Source organism: Electrona antarctica (assembly GCF_951216825.1).
Source record: "Electrona antarctica genome assembly, chromosome: 6".
Taxonomy (NCBI): Eukaryota; Metazoa; Chordata; class Actinopteri; order Myctophiformes; family Myctophidae; genus Electrona; species Electrona antarctica.
Window position 1 is genome coordinate 17,710,906 of NC_136811.1, and position 15,302 is coordinate 17,726,207.

The window sequence follows — 15,302 nt, forward strand, 5'->3', positions numbered from 1 at the left end:
CATGTTGCCTTGTTTACTCTTAGGCATTTGCTGGGTAACCTGTGTTTATGGCATTGATCTCCATCTATCTCTGCTGTGTGCTTATAACCTTCAGGGAAATTAGCAATTGTCATAGGCTTTCATAACAAAATGAATGAACTGAGAAAAAATGGTCGATTGAACAATTTGAAGGAACTGTCCTGAACTTGAAACCTGGAAACAATGTCACTCCTATGAAGTCAAAGGTAATGTAATCTCATTGAGATATCTGACGCTTCTAATCTTTATTTATTGTTTTATTGAGAAGATTGGTCTCACTTTGTCTGATGTGATATCATTGTTCTTTATTACTTACGGTAATTTGTGCATGTGGAAGGATTGACAAATCCCATTTACTGTAAATGTGTCAAATGATTAACCTGTGAGTGAAAGGCTGTGCTGGAATGGAGAATGTCCTTTGCAAATGATCATTAGCAGAAACCAGTCCCCTGTAATGCAATACAAATCGCCTACTACTTTTTTCAAACGGAACCCGTGTCTGTGAACATGTGACGATGTGAGAGAGTGGTGATAAACTGTCCAAAACAGGAACAGATGAAAAGCTCTGACTGAAAACTCTCACAGAGTAAAAGCCATGTAACAATGTATGAATAATTTGTCATGAACATTTATAGTTAAATAATAATGCTGCAGATGTTGTCTACTGGCTGTGGTATCCATGCACTGTGGCTCTTCTAGAACATGTACTGTATTTCTAAATTATCTTCATCAGTACTGTTTACTAACCACTAGAGACAAACGCATTTTTGTTATGATTTTATTGTTTTTCTTTTACATTAAAACTGCCAAACTCACAGAAATACTTTCAAATTAGCAAATGATTGTCACACACCACATACACACACAGCATGGCGCGCGCACGTGCACAGTGCACACACACACACACACACACACACACACACACACACACACACACACACACACACACACACACACACACACAGTCATCATCAAGGTCAAGGTAAACGTTAATCATTCATATGTGAGGAATGGAGAGACATACAGTAGACCAAGACATGTTTGTGTTGGCGGAGTTTGCACACCCATGCATTTTTATTTTTTTCATTTCCATTGTTTTGTTTGTTATACGCAAAAGCCACAAATCATAGAAATAAATGTATAAAAACACAGTCTGTACATTTCATAACTGTTTCATTAACTAGTGTTAATATAAAGTAAAATATATGAACTTGACCTCTGCACAACATTACCAGAAGTCAGTGTGTAACAGAGTGGTCCTCTGTTACTTATTTTGCACAGCATATTGGCACTTTATTAACTGGCACAGTTGTATTTTGCAGTCATGATTTTATTGTTGAATACTGTTTCCTGTCTAGCTGAGATGGCCACTCAGCCAAAGAGTTACACCTGGGGAAATGCTTGGTGATTAACAAACATGAGGGGCAAGTGCAATGTGGGTTATAGATGCAATATGTTTGGGAAGTGCAATAATGTGGAGTTCTATTGTTGAGGTTTGATTGAATTTCAGTAAGGATTGGGCTGGACCAGGATAGCAGGAGGGTTTAAGATGTGCTGTTGTGATTGCTTATTTATGTTGTAGTGTGAAGGACTTATAACTTGTATAGTTCATGTAGTTCACAGAAACTTGTAACATTTGTATGGTTTAAGGTTATTTATTTATTTATTTATATGTATTGTATGCTTATTTATTTATGGTATGTTCTCATTTGAAGACACCCCTGTAATGGGATAGTCCATTCTCATTATCTCCAGCTGGGTATAAAAGGCTGCCATTTTGCAGGTGAACTAAAGTCTGTGCTGGGAGTAGAAGTTCCTGTATTGATGCCAGTTGGTAGTGCTCATTTGGTGAATAAACATACCATTCCACATGGTCATTCCTACACAGTGCTAATAAGACAGGAGAACAACAACCGTATGTGACAATAACAGTGTTGTCTAATGTAGCTATGAACAAAAACAGATAAAGCCAAATTTAGTTTGGAACGGCCATGATAAGGTGTTCCTCACAATAAACGGAAAGCCAGTATAGAAGCTGATGCTGATGCAGAATATGAACAAATGTTTCCTTTACAAGTCTCCATGATGGAGCTCATCGTCTGCGTACGGGTTTCTGTTATGTCTGTTCATGATTCTCTTCTTCAGGAAGCCCGTGAATTTATAGAGCGCCACCAGAGGGATGGAGACCACGGGGAGAGAAGCTAGGAGCACGCAGATGGAGAACACCCAACCAGTATAGGGCTTAACTTCGGACAGAGGGAAGTCCACCTGCAGGAGTCATGGACTGGTTTATACATCCACTGTACTGCATACACGCGTCATACACATTTATACAAGTCTATAGCAGGAAAAGGCCCGGGATAGAATGGCACTTGGAGTCACATGGGTGGGCCACATCAGAAACTTAGACTTGTAGATTTGTGAAAGCATGCCACAATGGTTAAAGTTAGAAGAATAGAATAGAATAGACTTTATTTTCCATTTGCACTAATGCATCTTGAAGCTCAGCATTCTCAAAAAGACAAAAGATGATGTAGTTATCTACACCGGTTAAACAAATCCTTATCTAAAAGATCTCATTTCAAGCATATTCAAGGATTTGGAGCATCTGTAGGCTATAAGCTCTGCCTCTGTGCATGCACCTTTTTACTTCAATATATTTTTATCCCACGATTTTGTAACCCATTTTTCACCCCTGTGTCAATTATCTAATGTGATCCTGGGCTCTACACACCCTCCGCCAACCTGGGGAGAGCAACGGACTTGAACTCATGCTTCCTTCATGCATGAGTGTCCAAATTGCTCCTTTACACCTGACAGGGGGGAGTTTCCCTGGTTGGACGTAGCGCGTGGAAGGAACAGGTTATTCCAACCAGTTATTTTCCCCTCCATCAGGCGCCCCGGCTGGCCAGGGGGAGGCAGTTTAGAGACCAGGATTACTGCATGTTTTTTGTGAGGGTACCTATACCCTAGGGGACACAGGGAGAACATGCAAACTCCACACAGAAAGGCCCTTTCGCCAACCCCGCCTCGGGTATGGGCACTTGTGCACCTTTTGAGCCAGTTTTACAATAATAGTAAATGATTCTATTCTTACATATTCTGGGTTCCAGGCATCATACGTGGGTTGTTTCTCAGCCATCACTGCAACATATGCGAAAAACACCAGCAGCAGCATCAGAGGACTGATGAACCTCCATGTCACCTGCCAGTACAGGCCGGGTCTGCGGCCTGTCATCCACTCAATGTCATCATTGAACCTAAAGGTGCAGAATACACTCTGGATAAGCATGCACTCATTTAAAAGGAATGTGATTTTGTTAATTAGTCATAGCTCTATATGGTAATAGTAATCATTGCTATAGACTATATCGTTTGTTCAGTAACAGGGGTCTCTCCCATCTCTCCAGCTCTTTAGTAAACAGAAACAAACATTTTCAGTGTGGGATACCAATTGCATGCAACCAGAAGAGAGAACCCATGTATCAATTGTTCCAGTTGCAACCCCCCCCCCCCCCCCCCCCCCCCACAAATTGGTGTACTGATATGAAAATGTAGATCCGAAAAGCTAAAGAGGAGATGGGGGAGACCACGGTGACCCCCAGTGTCGAAGTGTCCTTGAGCAAGACTCTGAACCCTTAATTGCTCCCGATGTGCAGGTTGGTGCCTTCTTGCATGGTTTCCTCCGGCATCGGTGTGTGAATGTGTGTGTGAATGGGTGAATGTAATGCACAATCTCTGTAAAGCCAGTGGTAACCAGTGGTAAATGGTGCATTTATATAGTGCCTTTATCCAAGGCGCTATAAAATGCACCATTTACCACTGATACTGAACAAACTCTATAGCCATATCAGAATGATATCATTTAGCACACATTATTAACAAATGAACAATAACACGAAAATAATGAATATTAAATAGAAAAAAAAAAGTGTGACCTATCGATCCCATAGATGTATACGACAGCAGTCATCTCAAAGAAGGCTATGATGAGCAGAGGCACGGAGCCCACGTAGTTGTTAAAGATGCCCAGCCAGTAGTTCCCTGAACCCATGGTGAAGATCAGGGCCACCAGGAACGACGTGAGGCACATCAGCCCTGCCAGAAGACAACAGATAACAGAATGACATCATAGGAAAAAAAAGGGGCTCACTGCTCAGTGGACTGAGTGGAGGTACAAAAGTTAAAAAGGTACAGTTGGTGCTTCAAGGATCAGACGGACTACAGAATAAGAAAGAAGAGGGGTGATCCGCAGACTAAAAATCACACCCGTGTGAACTGAGTGGTGTAAGGCCTGTCTGACGTAATGAAATCACACCCGGGTGAACAGGGTGAACATAGCAACCATGCTCATTGTTTCTGCACTAACAAAGCCAGTTGTCTGACGTAATGAAATCACACCCGGGTGACCAGGGTGAACATAGCAACCATGCTCATTTTTTCTGCACTAACAAAGCCAGTTGTAGGAGTGGTTTACACCACTCAAAAATAGGTTAAAAAAAAGGGGGAGGAGAGGACGGATGTAAAATCAGTACTTTATAAAAAAGTGTTTTTTAAAGTTAAATAGCCAACATGTTTCGACTCCTAAGAGTCTTCATCAGGGCATGTATGACATCATATACATATACTTACTGAAGTCATGCATTTTACTCTTTCGTTGTTGTCGGGCAGAAACCTCTTATCAAGTTCAAATTCTGGAGTTGTCTTTTTTTTCGTGAATTTACACCCTAATTGATCATACTAACTACAGCGTCATGCAAAAGTATCAAAAACAGCAGATCCACAAGCTCAAAACATGACGTGAAGCGACACGTTTTAAGCTTATCGATCTGCTGATTTTATTTTAGAATTTGAATCCTGACAAGTAACAGTTTTGGACACATCAGGTTTCCACCCGACAGAGACAATGTATTGCCTTTATTAGATCTTGTACAGTACGTGAAACTATGAATATGAATTAAGAATGCCAACAATTCAGCTATATATATAGTTGACATTTGATAATATAGAATATTACAATACTTCCCATATGCCCCAGGCCTACCAACAAGTTGTACAACTGCCTGACAGTTTGCCTCAGTATTTTAGTTTCAGCCTCAAATTACATACACATTCTGTCTCCAGGAAACATCAGAATAGACCACAGGAAGATCCACTTGAACCCTATTCTGGGGCAAACATTCCGCTAAAATAGCAGATCTATAAGCTTGTCGTGTATGTGTAGATCAACTATTCTTGCGGAAGAGCTTTAGTGTAGCTGTAGAGAGATAAATAAACAATGGGACCTATAGCCCTATAGAGCTCCCTGGGGTCAATGGGGTTATAGGGTTAATAATTAAACTGTAATTCATATGCTTAAAGGATACGGTGATTCCACAGAAGCTGTTTTATTACGGTAATCTGATGATAATATATCCATTAACCACTGGTAGAGACGAAGAAAGAAAAATCCATGCAGAGCGCTCCTCAGCGCCGACCGTGCACGGCGGGTATGTCTCTAAATTATACATTTTTGTTTACATCTGTCGTCCATATAATGTCGGAAATACATTACATACAGTTCTGTCCCAAATGGGCTTCTGTCCTCCCTGCTCAGAGCTACAACGCGCTAGAGAAGGATATATTTTTTGCCTCTACCTGTGGATATATCATCGTCAGATTATGGAAAACTGCTATACCCGGAATCCTCCTTTATAAAGGTATCTTCATTGATTTCACGTAATTCAAATATAACTTTAATTTTTTTGTGATAATTCTCCCTACTATAGAGTGTGCTGACCATATAAGGAGTTCCTCCCTGTCCCCAGTTCACCCCTGGGGTCAAAAAAAGCTTAGGTTTAGTTTTTGGCTAGAGGGCCCATACTTCATCCAATCAGGATAGAGGGGCCTTCCTCCAATTATGATCGAGCGGTGATGATTGGTGTGCGTGCTGTTGGCCTGTTGTGCGTCCCCCCACTGTAGAGTGTGCATGTGCACATCTTGTTACCGGGGAGAACCAGTTTTTTTTCCCAAATCACCCAAACGACTCGGCTCCTTTAACATTTGGGAGTTCAAATGCCATACAAAATGGCATTTGTGACACGTTACGGTGTATGTGGTTGGATTGGAGGCTGTTGTATAGGATGTTTACCAGTGAAGATCTCTTTGGGCATCCAGCTGGGCACCAGGTGCAGGTCTAGAAGAGGAGTGAGGACTCCCTCCATGTTCCCAAACATGGAGGACAGACCCAGGCTGAAGAGCATGACGAAGAACAGCACGGACCACACCTGAGAGCCTGGCATGTGGATCACTGCCTCCGTGAACACGATGAAGGCCAGGCCAGTCCCAGATGCACTCTGCACGTACAGCAGGACCACAAACACTACTTCAACACACCTCATTAACTCTGTATGTCTGTCTGTCTGTCTGTCTGTCTGTCTGTCTGTCTGTCTGTCTGTCTGTCTCATCATTACTTTTCACAGGACATTGCAAAGCTACTCCACCTGGTCCAGGAAGGTCTGGAGGTCACAGGTCTTGAGGTTGAGGCTCTCAACCTTACAGGGGTCACTCTCATTCAGGTGGGTGAGCCAGTCGTTATAGTTATCCAGAGTGATGTTTTCATCACCAATGTTGAAGTTGTTGGTCAGTGACAATATATTGCTGTGAATTTGATCAAATTTAACAGTAAACACGTGTAAAGCTATAAACCTCACTAAAAATAACAACAATCATGAGAAGAATAAGATCCATACTCATTCCGGCAGGCATCGAAGTTTGAATTTGCTTTGAATCCCAGAATGGCGAAGATGGGAATCGAAGCATAAATAGAAGTGAAGCTGTTCACCAATCCAACTATCAGGGCGTCACCCTCACAGTTATTCCTGAAGACCGGATCAAATGCGGACAGGTTAATCATTGGTGTTGTTTTTAACCACTTTCAACTTGGCGTCCCTATTTTGAGCATGTAATTATGTCTGTTCAAAAATGTACAGTCTACAACGAAATATATAGGTCTTAAGTGGTTGAAACATCTCTGCATACCTTTTTTTGAGAGGTGCTAGCCCCTCCTACATCCAGCTTTTAGTTACAGTCAACAAACTTTGTCTTAAACAAACTTAATTCCCATCGACAATGAATGGAGAGTTTTACATCATAGTGTCAAATAGCCATATAGTGTCTATTTTAGGTCATGATGATGTATGATAATAAGAGTGCCCCTCACTTCACACGGGTGTGATTTTTTTCCATAACGATAAGTAGTGTGTGTGTGTGTGGCTGACATGAACTTACTTCTGAGGGTTATAGCTGGAAAACGCAATGAGGCCCCCGAACGCTAAGGACAAGGAGAAGAAGATCTGGGTAGCAGCATCCAACCACACCTCTGGATTCTTCAGGGTTTCCCACTGTAATGAACACGTTGTTGTTTTGGTTGAGAAGCATATTTCAGTCACACAGAAATGTGTTTATTTTCATCAAATCAATTTAGCAGATAATCTTACCCAGAGTGACTTACAAGTGCGAGATTAGAATAAGAAGAGTAAGCATGAACTCGACAAGGTAAATAAGGTAAACAAGGTAAATTAAAAAAGTGCAGTGCACAGAGCTCCAAGAAACCAGGATACCAGGTCAAACAATGAACATACATCTGATTACACAACATTGCATTTAGCATTTAGCACTTTTGATGAATTGAAAATGGAAAATGGTGGGCCCTATTGTAAACAAGTGTAATGCTTTATGGTGTCGTCCACTCACTGTTAACAGTTTTTGTATTGAGTTGTACTTGAAATGTACTGTAATTCTGCAAACTGTTAATAAATCAATCAATCATTTGTGGTCAAGAAAAATAAATAGAAATCTAAGTAACAAAAACACAATAACAAGGGACAGTACATACAGTATATTATCCAATAATTCTCATGAATTAGGAACCAACTCACATCCGGTGTGAAGAGATACACAAGCCCATCGGATGCCCCAGGCAGAGTCAATGCTCTGATCAAGAAGATGGTTAACACCAGATAGGGAAAGGTGGCCGTCACGTAGGTTGCCTGCATGGTGGGGAATGTCAGAGTCTGAGGGACTTTTTCTTAAACATTAACAGATAAAACAATAATGGTGAAGTGGGGCAATACTGCATCGGAACCATTTCATGTTGGGAATGGGGTCAGACAGGGGGGGATTTTATCTCCTTTTTTATTTAATCTGTACATGGATGATCTATCTAGTAACCTGAACCTGTGTTATCGGTAACCTGAACCTGTGTTATCGGTAATACTGTTGTGAACCATCTTATGTACGCGGACGATTTGGTTATCATTTCCCCGTACAGTGCAGGCTTACAGCAGCTTTTCCCAGTATGGTATTGACTTTAATATTAAGTATAATGCCAAGAAGAGTAGCATCCTGATTGTGCGAAGTAAAGAGGATAAAAAGGCAGTTTTTCCTAACTTTATTCTCAGTGATAACATTCTCCTTGTCTGCAGTGAGATTAAGTACCGTGGGCACTATATCTCTGATGACCTCACAGATGACAAAGACATTCATAGACAAAGGTGCAAACTGTATGCCCAGGCAAACATTTTAATGAGGAAATTTCATTGCTCTTCAGATGTCAAGGTATCACTGTTTAAAGCTTTCTGTACACCGTTGTATACTGCTCACCTGTGGAGTAACTACAAGGTGAGTAGCATGCATAAACTTAAGGTTGCATATAATGATGCATTACGATTACAAGTGAGGGTACCAAGATGGCACAGTGCCAGTCAGCTGTTTGTGAACTTGGGGGTGCCTACCTGTCAAGCCCTTCTAAGAAACTTAATGTACAAATTCATGTGTCGACTAGAGGAGTCTGACAACTGTGTCATCAGGTTGTTAACTTGTTAACCAACCCTGTGAAGAGTTCTAATAGGTTCTCTTCCATGATTTGGAGACATTGGTGAAACTGCCTCTACAGGCTGTGAGCGTTTTATTATTTACTGTCCTTTGTTCCTCTGTATGTGATCTGGACCGTGAGTCTGCAATAAAGATTGAATTGAATTGAAATAGACCATATATGGGCATGCCAGATTGGTGCTATGCATCATGGGAATTGTAGGAACACCAAATGAATGATCAAAATGGAATGCCAACTTAATAAGTTGTATCAACACTGATATCAACAGTGTGTTTCCAGTGAAGTAAAAGTAGGCCTACTGATGAAATACTCCATGGAGTAAAAACTCCAAGTAAAAGAACCCCTCAAGATTGTACTTAAGGATAGCTTCTTGACAACTCTGTCTGTTACAGTACCTTTCCGATGGTCTCGATGCCACGGATGAAGCAGATGTAGACCAGACACCAGGCGCTGGCCAGGCACAGCACCAGCCACCACTGTAAGGAGCCACTGGTCTCAACGTTGGGCGTTATGTTCAGCGTCACGCGGTACCAGAAGTAGTTCACCGCCGTGCTCTTCTCACACTCGCTCACATATGCTGTGTCCAACACAAGTGTTCACAACTCAATGGAAAGCATATACCTGTAGCAGTGGCAGCTATTTTGTGTGGTGCCATGCACACTGATGCACCATGCACAGATAGAAACCCCATATTTTATTTTACTTATTTTAAGCCTGGAACCATAAGCCACCCAGGCTCCTGGTTGAATCATGACCATAAAATGTTTCATTCTGTGTCAAAGAAGATTTGGAATGCGTAAAAAAGGGTAGGTATTTATTACTTATAGTATATAATATAATTGAATATTCTATTTGTTTTGTCACAGAATCCAGTCATGATTCACCAGGAGTCTGGATGGCTTTGTTCCAGGCTTACAATAATTAAGAAAACTGAAAACATTTAGCCATTAGATTCCCATTTACTGTATAAATGTGTTTGCATATGGTTTGCTATTTGATCTGATTCGTGTCTATTAGGCAACAATCATGTAGTTTGACTTTTAAACATTGTACTGTCAGGACTACAGTCTGCGTTTGGGGTCTGGGCCCGTCTGTAGGTGTGATCGATTACAAGTTAATTGTACCATGTGTGTTTCCTGACTATCGTCCAAGACAAAAATAAATAAAGATATGCCATCTGAGGTTTACTTCCCGTATCTGCGTGAAGTAGTTGGCCACGGAAGCAGGCTGGAATATATGGAAGAGCTTCTGAACCATTCTTTAGCCTCATGATCAATGAACTACTGTAAATATTGGACCCAGTCGCCACTCGCCACAAGCCTCACAAATATCCCCAAGATCTTCATACTAAAATGTACTTTTTCATAGCGACAAATCAGGAGATAATCAACTTTATTATCAAACTTTCTCTGCCCCAGCAACACACACTTCAGACACATAGTAGTATGGAATGGGAATGTAAAGCTATTTAACACTTTAACACCACCTTTAAATGTTGATTTGCTTTGAAGACTCTACAGTAGGAGTAGTTTACTGTATGTGTATGAACTGTGCCAGTAGCGATATGGTTTAGTTGACTGTATTATTTACAGTAACCGTGGCACTATGGTTTAGTAGGTTTACAGTAACAGTAGCCTACCAGTTTGGTTTAAGTTTACTGGACAGTCTCTCCAGGGAAGTGGGTCTTGAAATGAGTGGAAGAAGTACCAGATGACCCAGGCCAGGATGGTGTTGTAGAACAGCCCTACCAGGAACGACACCATCATGGACGCCACACCTGCGCGCGTGTGTGTGTGTGTGTGTGTGTGTGTGTGTGTGTGTGTGTGTGTGTGTGTGTGAGAGAGAGGGAGTGTTATTCATCTTCACAACGTAATATGTCAAATAACATCATAACATTCATAGATGGCCCCTTTCTGGCACGCCGCCTTAATTAAACCTGACTGAATGTTACTCCGAGAGGGTACAACATTGAACCAAAAGGTTCCATTTCTTTCTTACATTAACAGTTGACTAAAATCACCATTATGATCTTTTGTCGACTTTATACTTTATATGATATGTGAAATACATGAAGCATATGTCACAAAAAACACCAGGGTCTACATTGAAGAGTAGGTAGAAGGTAGGACACCCCCAACCAGTACTGTACATGTACTAGGCCTACTAATATTGTATTAACATACTCTACCATAACGATGTACTAGTTATATTGTATTTACAATTTAGGCATTTAGCAGACGCTCTTAATTCAGAGTGACTTACAGTAGCAAGACCACAAACATACATCATACGTACATGTAAGCTAAGAAACTAACAGTGGAATGTCTATATGATGAAACTACTATGCGTATACACTATCATATGACTATACGCTATGTCTACATAAAATGCAAGCACTACGGCAGGTGCTACGGATTAAGATGGCGTCTGAAGAGGTGGGTTTTCAGACTACGGCGGAATATTGGGAGTGAGTCTGCAGTTCTGATTGCAATGGGAAGTGCATTCCATAGTTTTGGAGCCAGAAGGGAGAAGAGTTTGGGACGTGGGGAGCGTTGTCCCGGCGTTTTTAGTGAAGGTACTTCCAGCTTCCCTGCGTTGGAACATACTCAACATACGCTACCATACAGATGTACTAGTAGTTATATTGTATTAACATACTCTACCATACAGATGTACTAGTTATATTGTATTAACATACTCTAGTAACTCTACCATCAGATGTACTTCATATTGTATTAACATACTCTACCATACAGATGTACTAGTTATATAATACTCTACGATACACATGTACTAGTTTTATTGTATAATACTCTATCATACAGATTGGTGTAATAATTTCCAGTTAATTTAAAAGTCCCAGATTGCATCTTTAATCAACACAATTAATATGTTTAATTCTTCAACAGTCAGTCATTGCTGACCACCTACACCTCCTATGGAGACAGGGAGTTCCCACCTACACCTCCTAGATATGGAGACATGGATCCCACCTACACCTCCTAGATATGGAGACGTGGATCCCACCTATACACCTCCTATGGAGACATGGATCCCACCTACACACCTCCTATGGAGACATGGATCCCACCTACACCTCCTAGATATGGAGATATGGATCCCACCTACACCTCCTAGATATGGAGATATGGATCCCACCTACACCTCCTAGATATGGAGACATGGATCCCACCTACACCTCCTAGATATGGAGACGTGGATCCCACCTATACACCTCCTATGGAGACATGGATCCCACCTACACCTCCTAGATATGGAGACATGGGCCCTCATTTATCAATCGAGTGGAAATTCTGCCCCAAATTCGAGTGTAGGATTCGTAGTACACCCACGTCGGGTCGGCATTTACAAAGTGATCGCAGACAGCTGTTTCTTCCTTAATTTCGTTCGGACGTTTATAAATGTGACGGCTGAAATCTATCTGGCACGCCCTATGAAATCAAGCCTCGCCCTCGTTTTTGCGACATGAACAACTGCAATACGACCTGGAAACCATGGATACAGGAAAAACGTACTGCCCGCCTCACCCCCCTCTCTCATACACACACACACACACACACACACACACACACACACAACTTGCAAGCCCAACTAACTGGTGTGTTGTATCTTAAATAAAGAACGAACACCTGCATGAATTAAATAATTCCCTCTCACCTGTTTCCCTCTCACCTCGCTTGCCTTTCTGTCATGTCCACGCACGCACGCACGCACCTCAAGGCTACATGACACATCGCATCGCCATGAATGGAATACGTTTGTAGGCCTATAATAATTTTACCCATTCGTGCGCAGTGCACGGCGAAGGCGATCAGTGAGACTGCATGCGCACTGCTGTGATAAGTCCTGTGGGTGAGTCAGTGATGCCTGCATGAGAGATAGGCTACCATGTCGTCAAGGCAGTCATAATCAACGTTTATGGAGTGATTTGATCATTGATGAACGAATCATAAACATATGGATGAAGGTTTGCATGTGTGCCGGTATGTGCTGGCCTGGGCTGGCGACGCACGCCTCCCGACCCCCGAAAATGATCTCGCTTTTATCTGAACTGTCAAAGCGCTTATTTAAATGGTGAATGATTAAGCCCCTTACGCCTATAGCCTGCTACAATTGCAAATAGGCAAGCTGTATGATTGTCATTGTCACTTGGAAATAAAGGCGTGCAGTCCATGTGCCTTTTTTTAAAATAATATCACAGTGATTCTATAGGCATCTGATGTCACGCTCATGCCGCATGCGATGCGCTCCCAAATCATCTCACAAGTGCGCTCGCATAACAAGGCCAGTAAAGCACTGTTTGATTAAGCACAAACTAATACATTGTAAACATGTTATATTGTTTTTAATTGCGCGATTTTAATTACTTGTAAAGTTGGAAATCTCTCTTTTTCTTTTTCTTTTTACATGTATATACATACAGTTTTATATTAACATTTTAGGAGTGAAAACATATGTTTAGATGCCTGTGACAGCGTGTCAGCAGTTCAGACAATGCTGCTCCGCTGTTCTACGACAGAAAAACAGGTGAGGACAAAGCGTACGACAGCTCCCGACCAGACGTGAGTTTTGTCCTGGCTCAAGTTCAAAATCAAACGTTGGCGCAAATGGTAAATGCCGAAAATTGCGGTAATTTCGGCGTACACCCATATTTTGGCGTACGCACGGTTGATAAATGAGGGCCATGGATCCCACCTACACCTCCTAGATATGGAGACATGGATCCCACCTACACCTCCTAGATATGGAGACATGGATCCCACCTACACCTCCTAGATATGGAGACATGGAGTTCCACACTCCAATGCTTCCCATGCGGAGTCTCTGTCCGATGGCCAGCTCCAAATACAGCAGTGGAAGGCCTTCTAACACCAACGCAATCACGTAGGGAATCAGGAAGGCCCCTTCAGGTAAAAAATAAAATAACAATAGATTAGTAATAGTATCGTTGCTGAATAATTTAAATGGGGGGGGGTATTTATTATTTGGTCACTTCTATTGAAGGTCGTTGAATGCATGTCCACTGGCCAATTTTAATCAACATTTTGAACTTTATCACACGCTCTCCTATCAAGTGCTGAGTCAACATCCAAACATCAAAGCCATGTCAATGTACTGTAGGCCTATACAATGCAATGTACTACACTATGTTACTTACTAGTTACTCCCTCTCATTTACAAAACTGAACTTTGTTGTGTGCTGCGACTGCATTTTGTCTCATTTCCAGTTATGTTGGTGTAATGAGTTGAGCTCATAAAGTGTCAGTCATGCAATATCACACCAAACAACTCTGCCGGTGTGCTGTGTTGACATTCAGTACAACACAGTACACAAGTACTGTGGGAGATTTTCTCATCTCTAGTATTGGACATTTCCAGATAAGGAACCCACATGTGGCTTTCAGTGAAAAACAAACAAACACACACACAGACATATTTTAGTAAAGCATGCAGGATTGCAGGTCACTGTAAAATCTACAATGGAGTGGGTTTTAACTACATGAACTCTAGAAAAAAAAGAGATTTGGTGTAGAGGGGAAAAAAGGAGGTGCGTGTGACGTGTCCCCTTGGGGACTCCGGTCAACGAAGCATAAGTGGTTACCCGTAATGTCCACAGTGACTTTGACTTTGACCGCAACAAAGCAATGCAGAGGCCTGTTGTATATTTTGATATTTCTACTATAGCTATGGCATGAATGCATGCATAAGAATGTTTTTATATAAAACAACAACAATCAATATCCCCCCCCCCCACACACACACACAAATAAAAACATATATAATCGTATAGTGTATATACCTATGAAAGCTATTTCTGCAGTACATATCCATTGTTTAGGTGTGTTATTCAAAAGGCATAGGCCTACAGTACGTACTAAGACTAAATCTGAATTTGCTTAGTTTAAGGAGAGGAATGTTCAAATGAAAAGGCTATAGTGACATCGTCTTACCTCCACCGTAGATTTGACACAAATAGGGGAATCTCCAAACGTTGCCAAGTCCCACTGCAAACCCTATGCAAGTAAGCAGGTACTGAACCTTATTGTCCCATTTTGGTCTTTCTGTAGTCTGTTTAGATCCATGAACCTCAGTCTCAGTCTCATCACCAATGACTTCCATCGCCTTTCTTTTGGCAGCGATAATTACAAAATGAGTGTACTGTTTGTAGGAGGTATATTATTTGAATGGAATACAGATACAATGGGTGGCCCACACTGTTCCGTCTCCCCTTTGAAGAAAATTACTTGGTTGGTTTGATAACTGTGTGTCAGGAGACATTAGGCGTCTTACGAGTCTCGTTGGCTGTAGGAGCTAATGGAACAACCCGTCTCATCGGTTTGTTGAATCAAAAGCCCTTGTGTAAAGCTTCAAGATATGACTTTGATAA

General features: G+C 41.5%; 1 protein-coding gene across 1 annotated transcript; it reads right to left on the bottom strand.

Moving 5' to 3' along the window:
* Window positions 1-1,960: 1,960 nt before the first annotated feature.
* LOC306924345 (sodium-dependent neutral amino acid transporter B(0)AT3-like) lies at window positions 1,961-15,034 on the bottom strand (the record flags this gene model as incomplete). The annotated part of the gene is made up of 12 exons (XM_079502837.1): window positions 1,961-2,286; window positions 3,116-3,278; window positions 3,957-4,116; window positions 6,149-6,353; window positions 6,501-6,657; window positions 6,750-6,878; window positions 7,288-7,400; window positions 7,938-8,048; window positions 9,289-9,470; window positions 10,533-10,670; window positions 13,678-13,818; window positions 14,866-15,034. 12 exons carry the CDS (start codon window positions 15,032-15,034, stop codon window positions 2,089-2,091), a joined length of 1,866 nt encoding a protein of 621 aa, XP_079358963.1. The 3' UTR covers window positions 1,961-2,088.
* Between the last annotated feature and the right edge of the window lie 268 nt (window positions 15,035-15,302).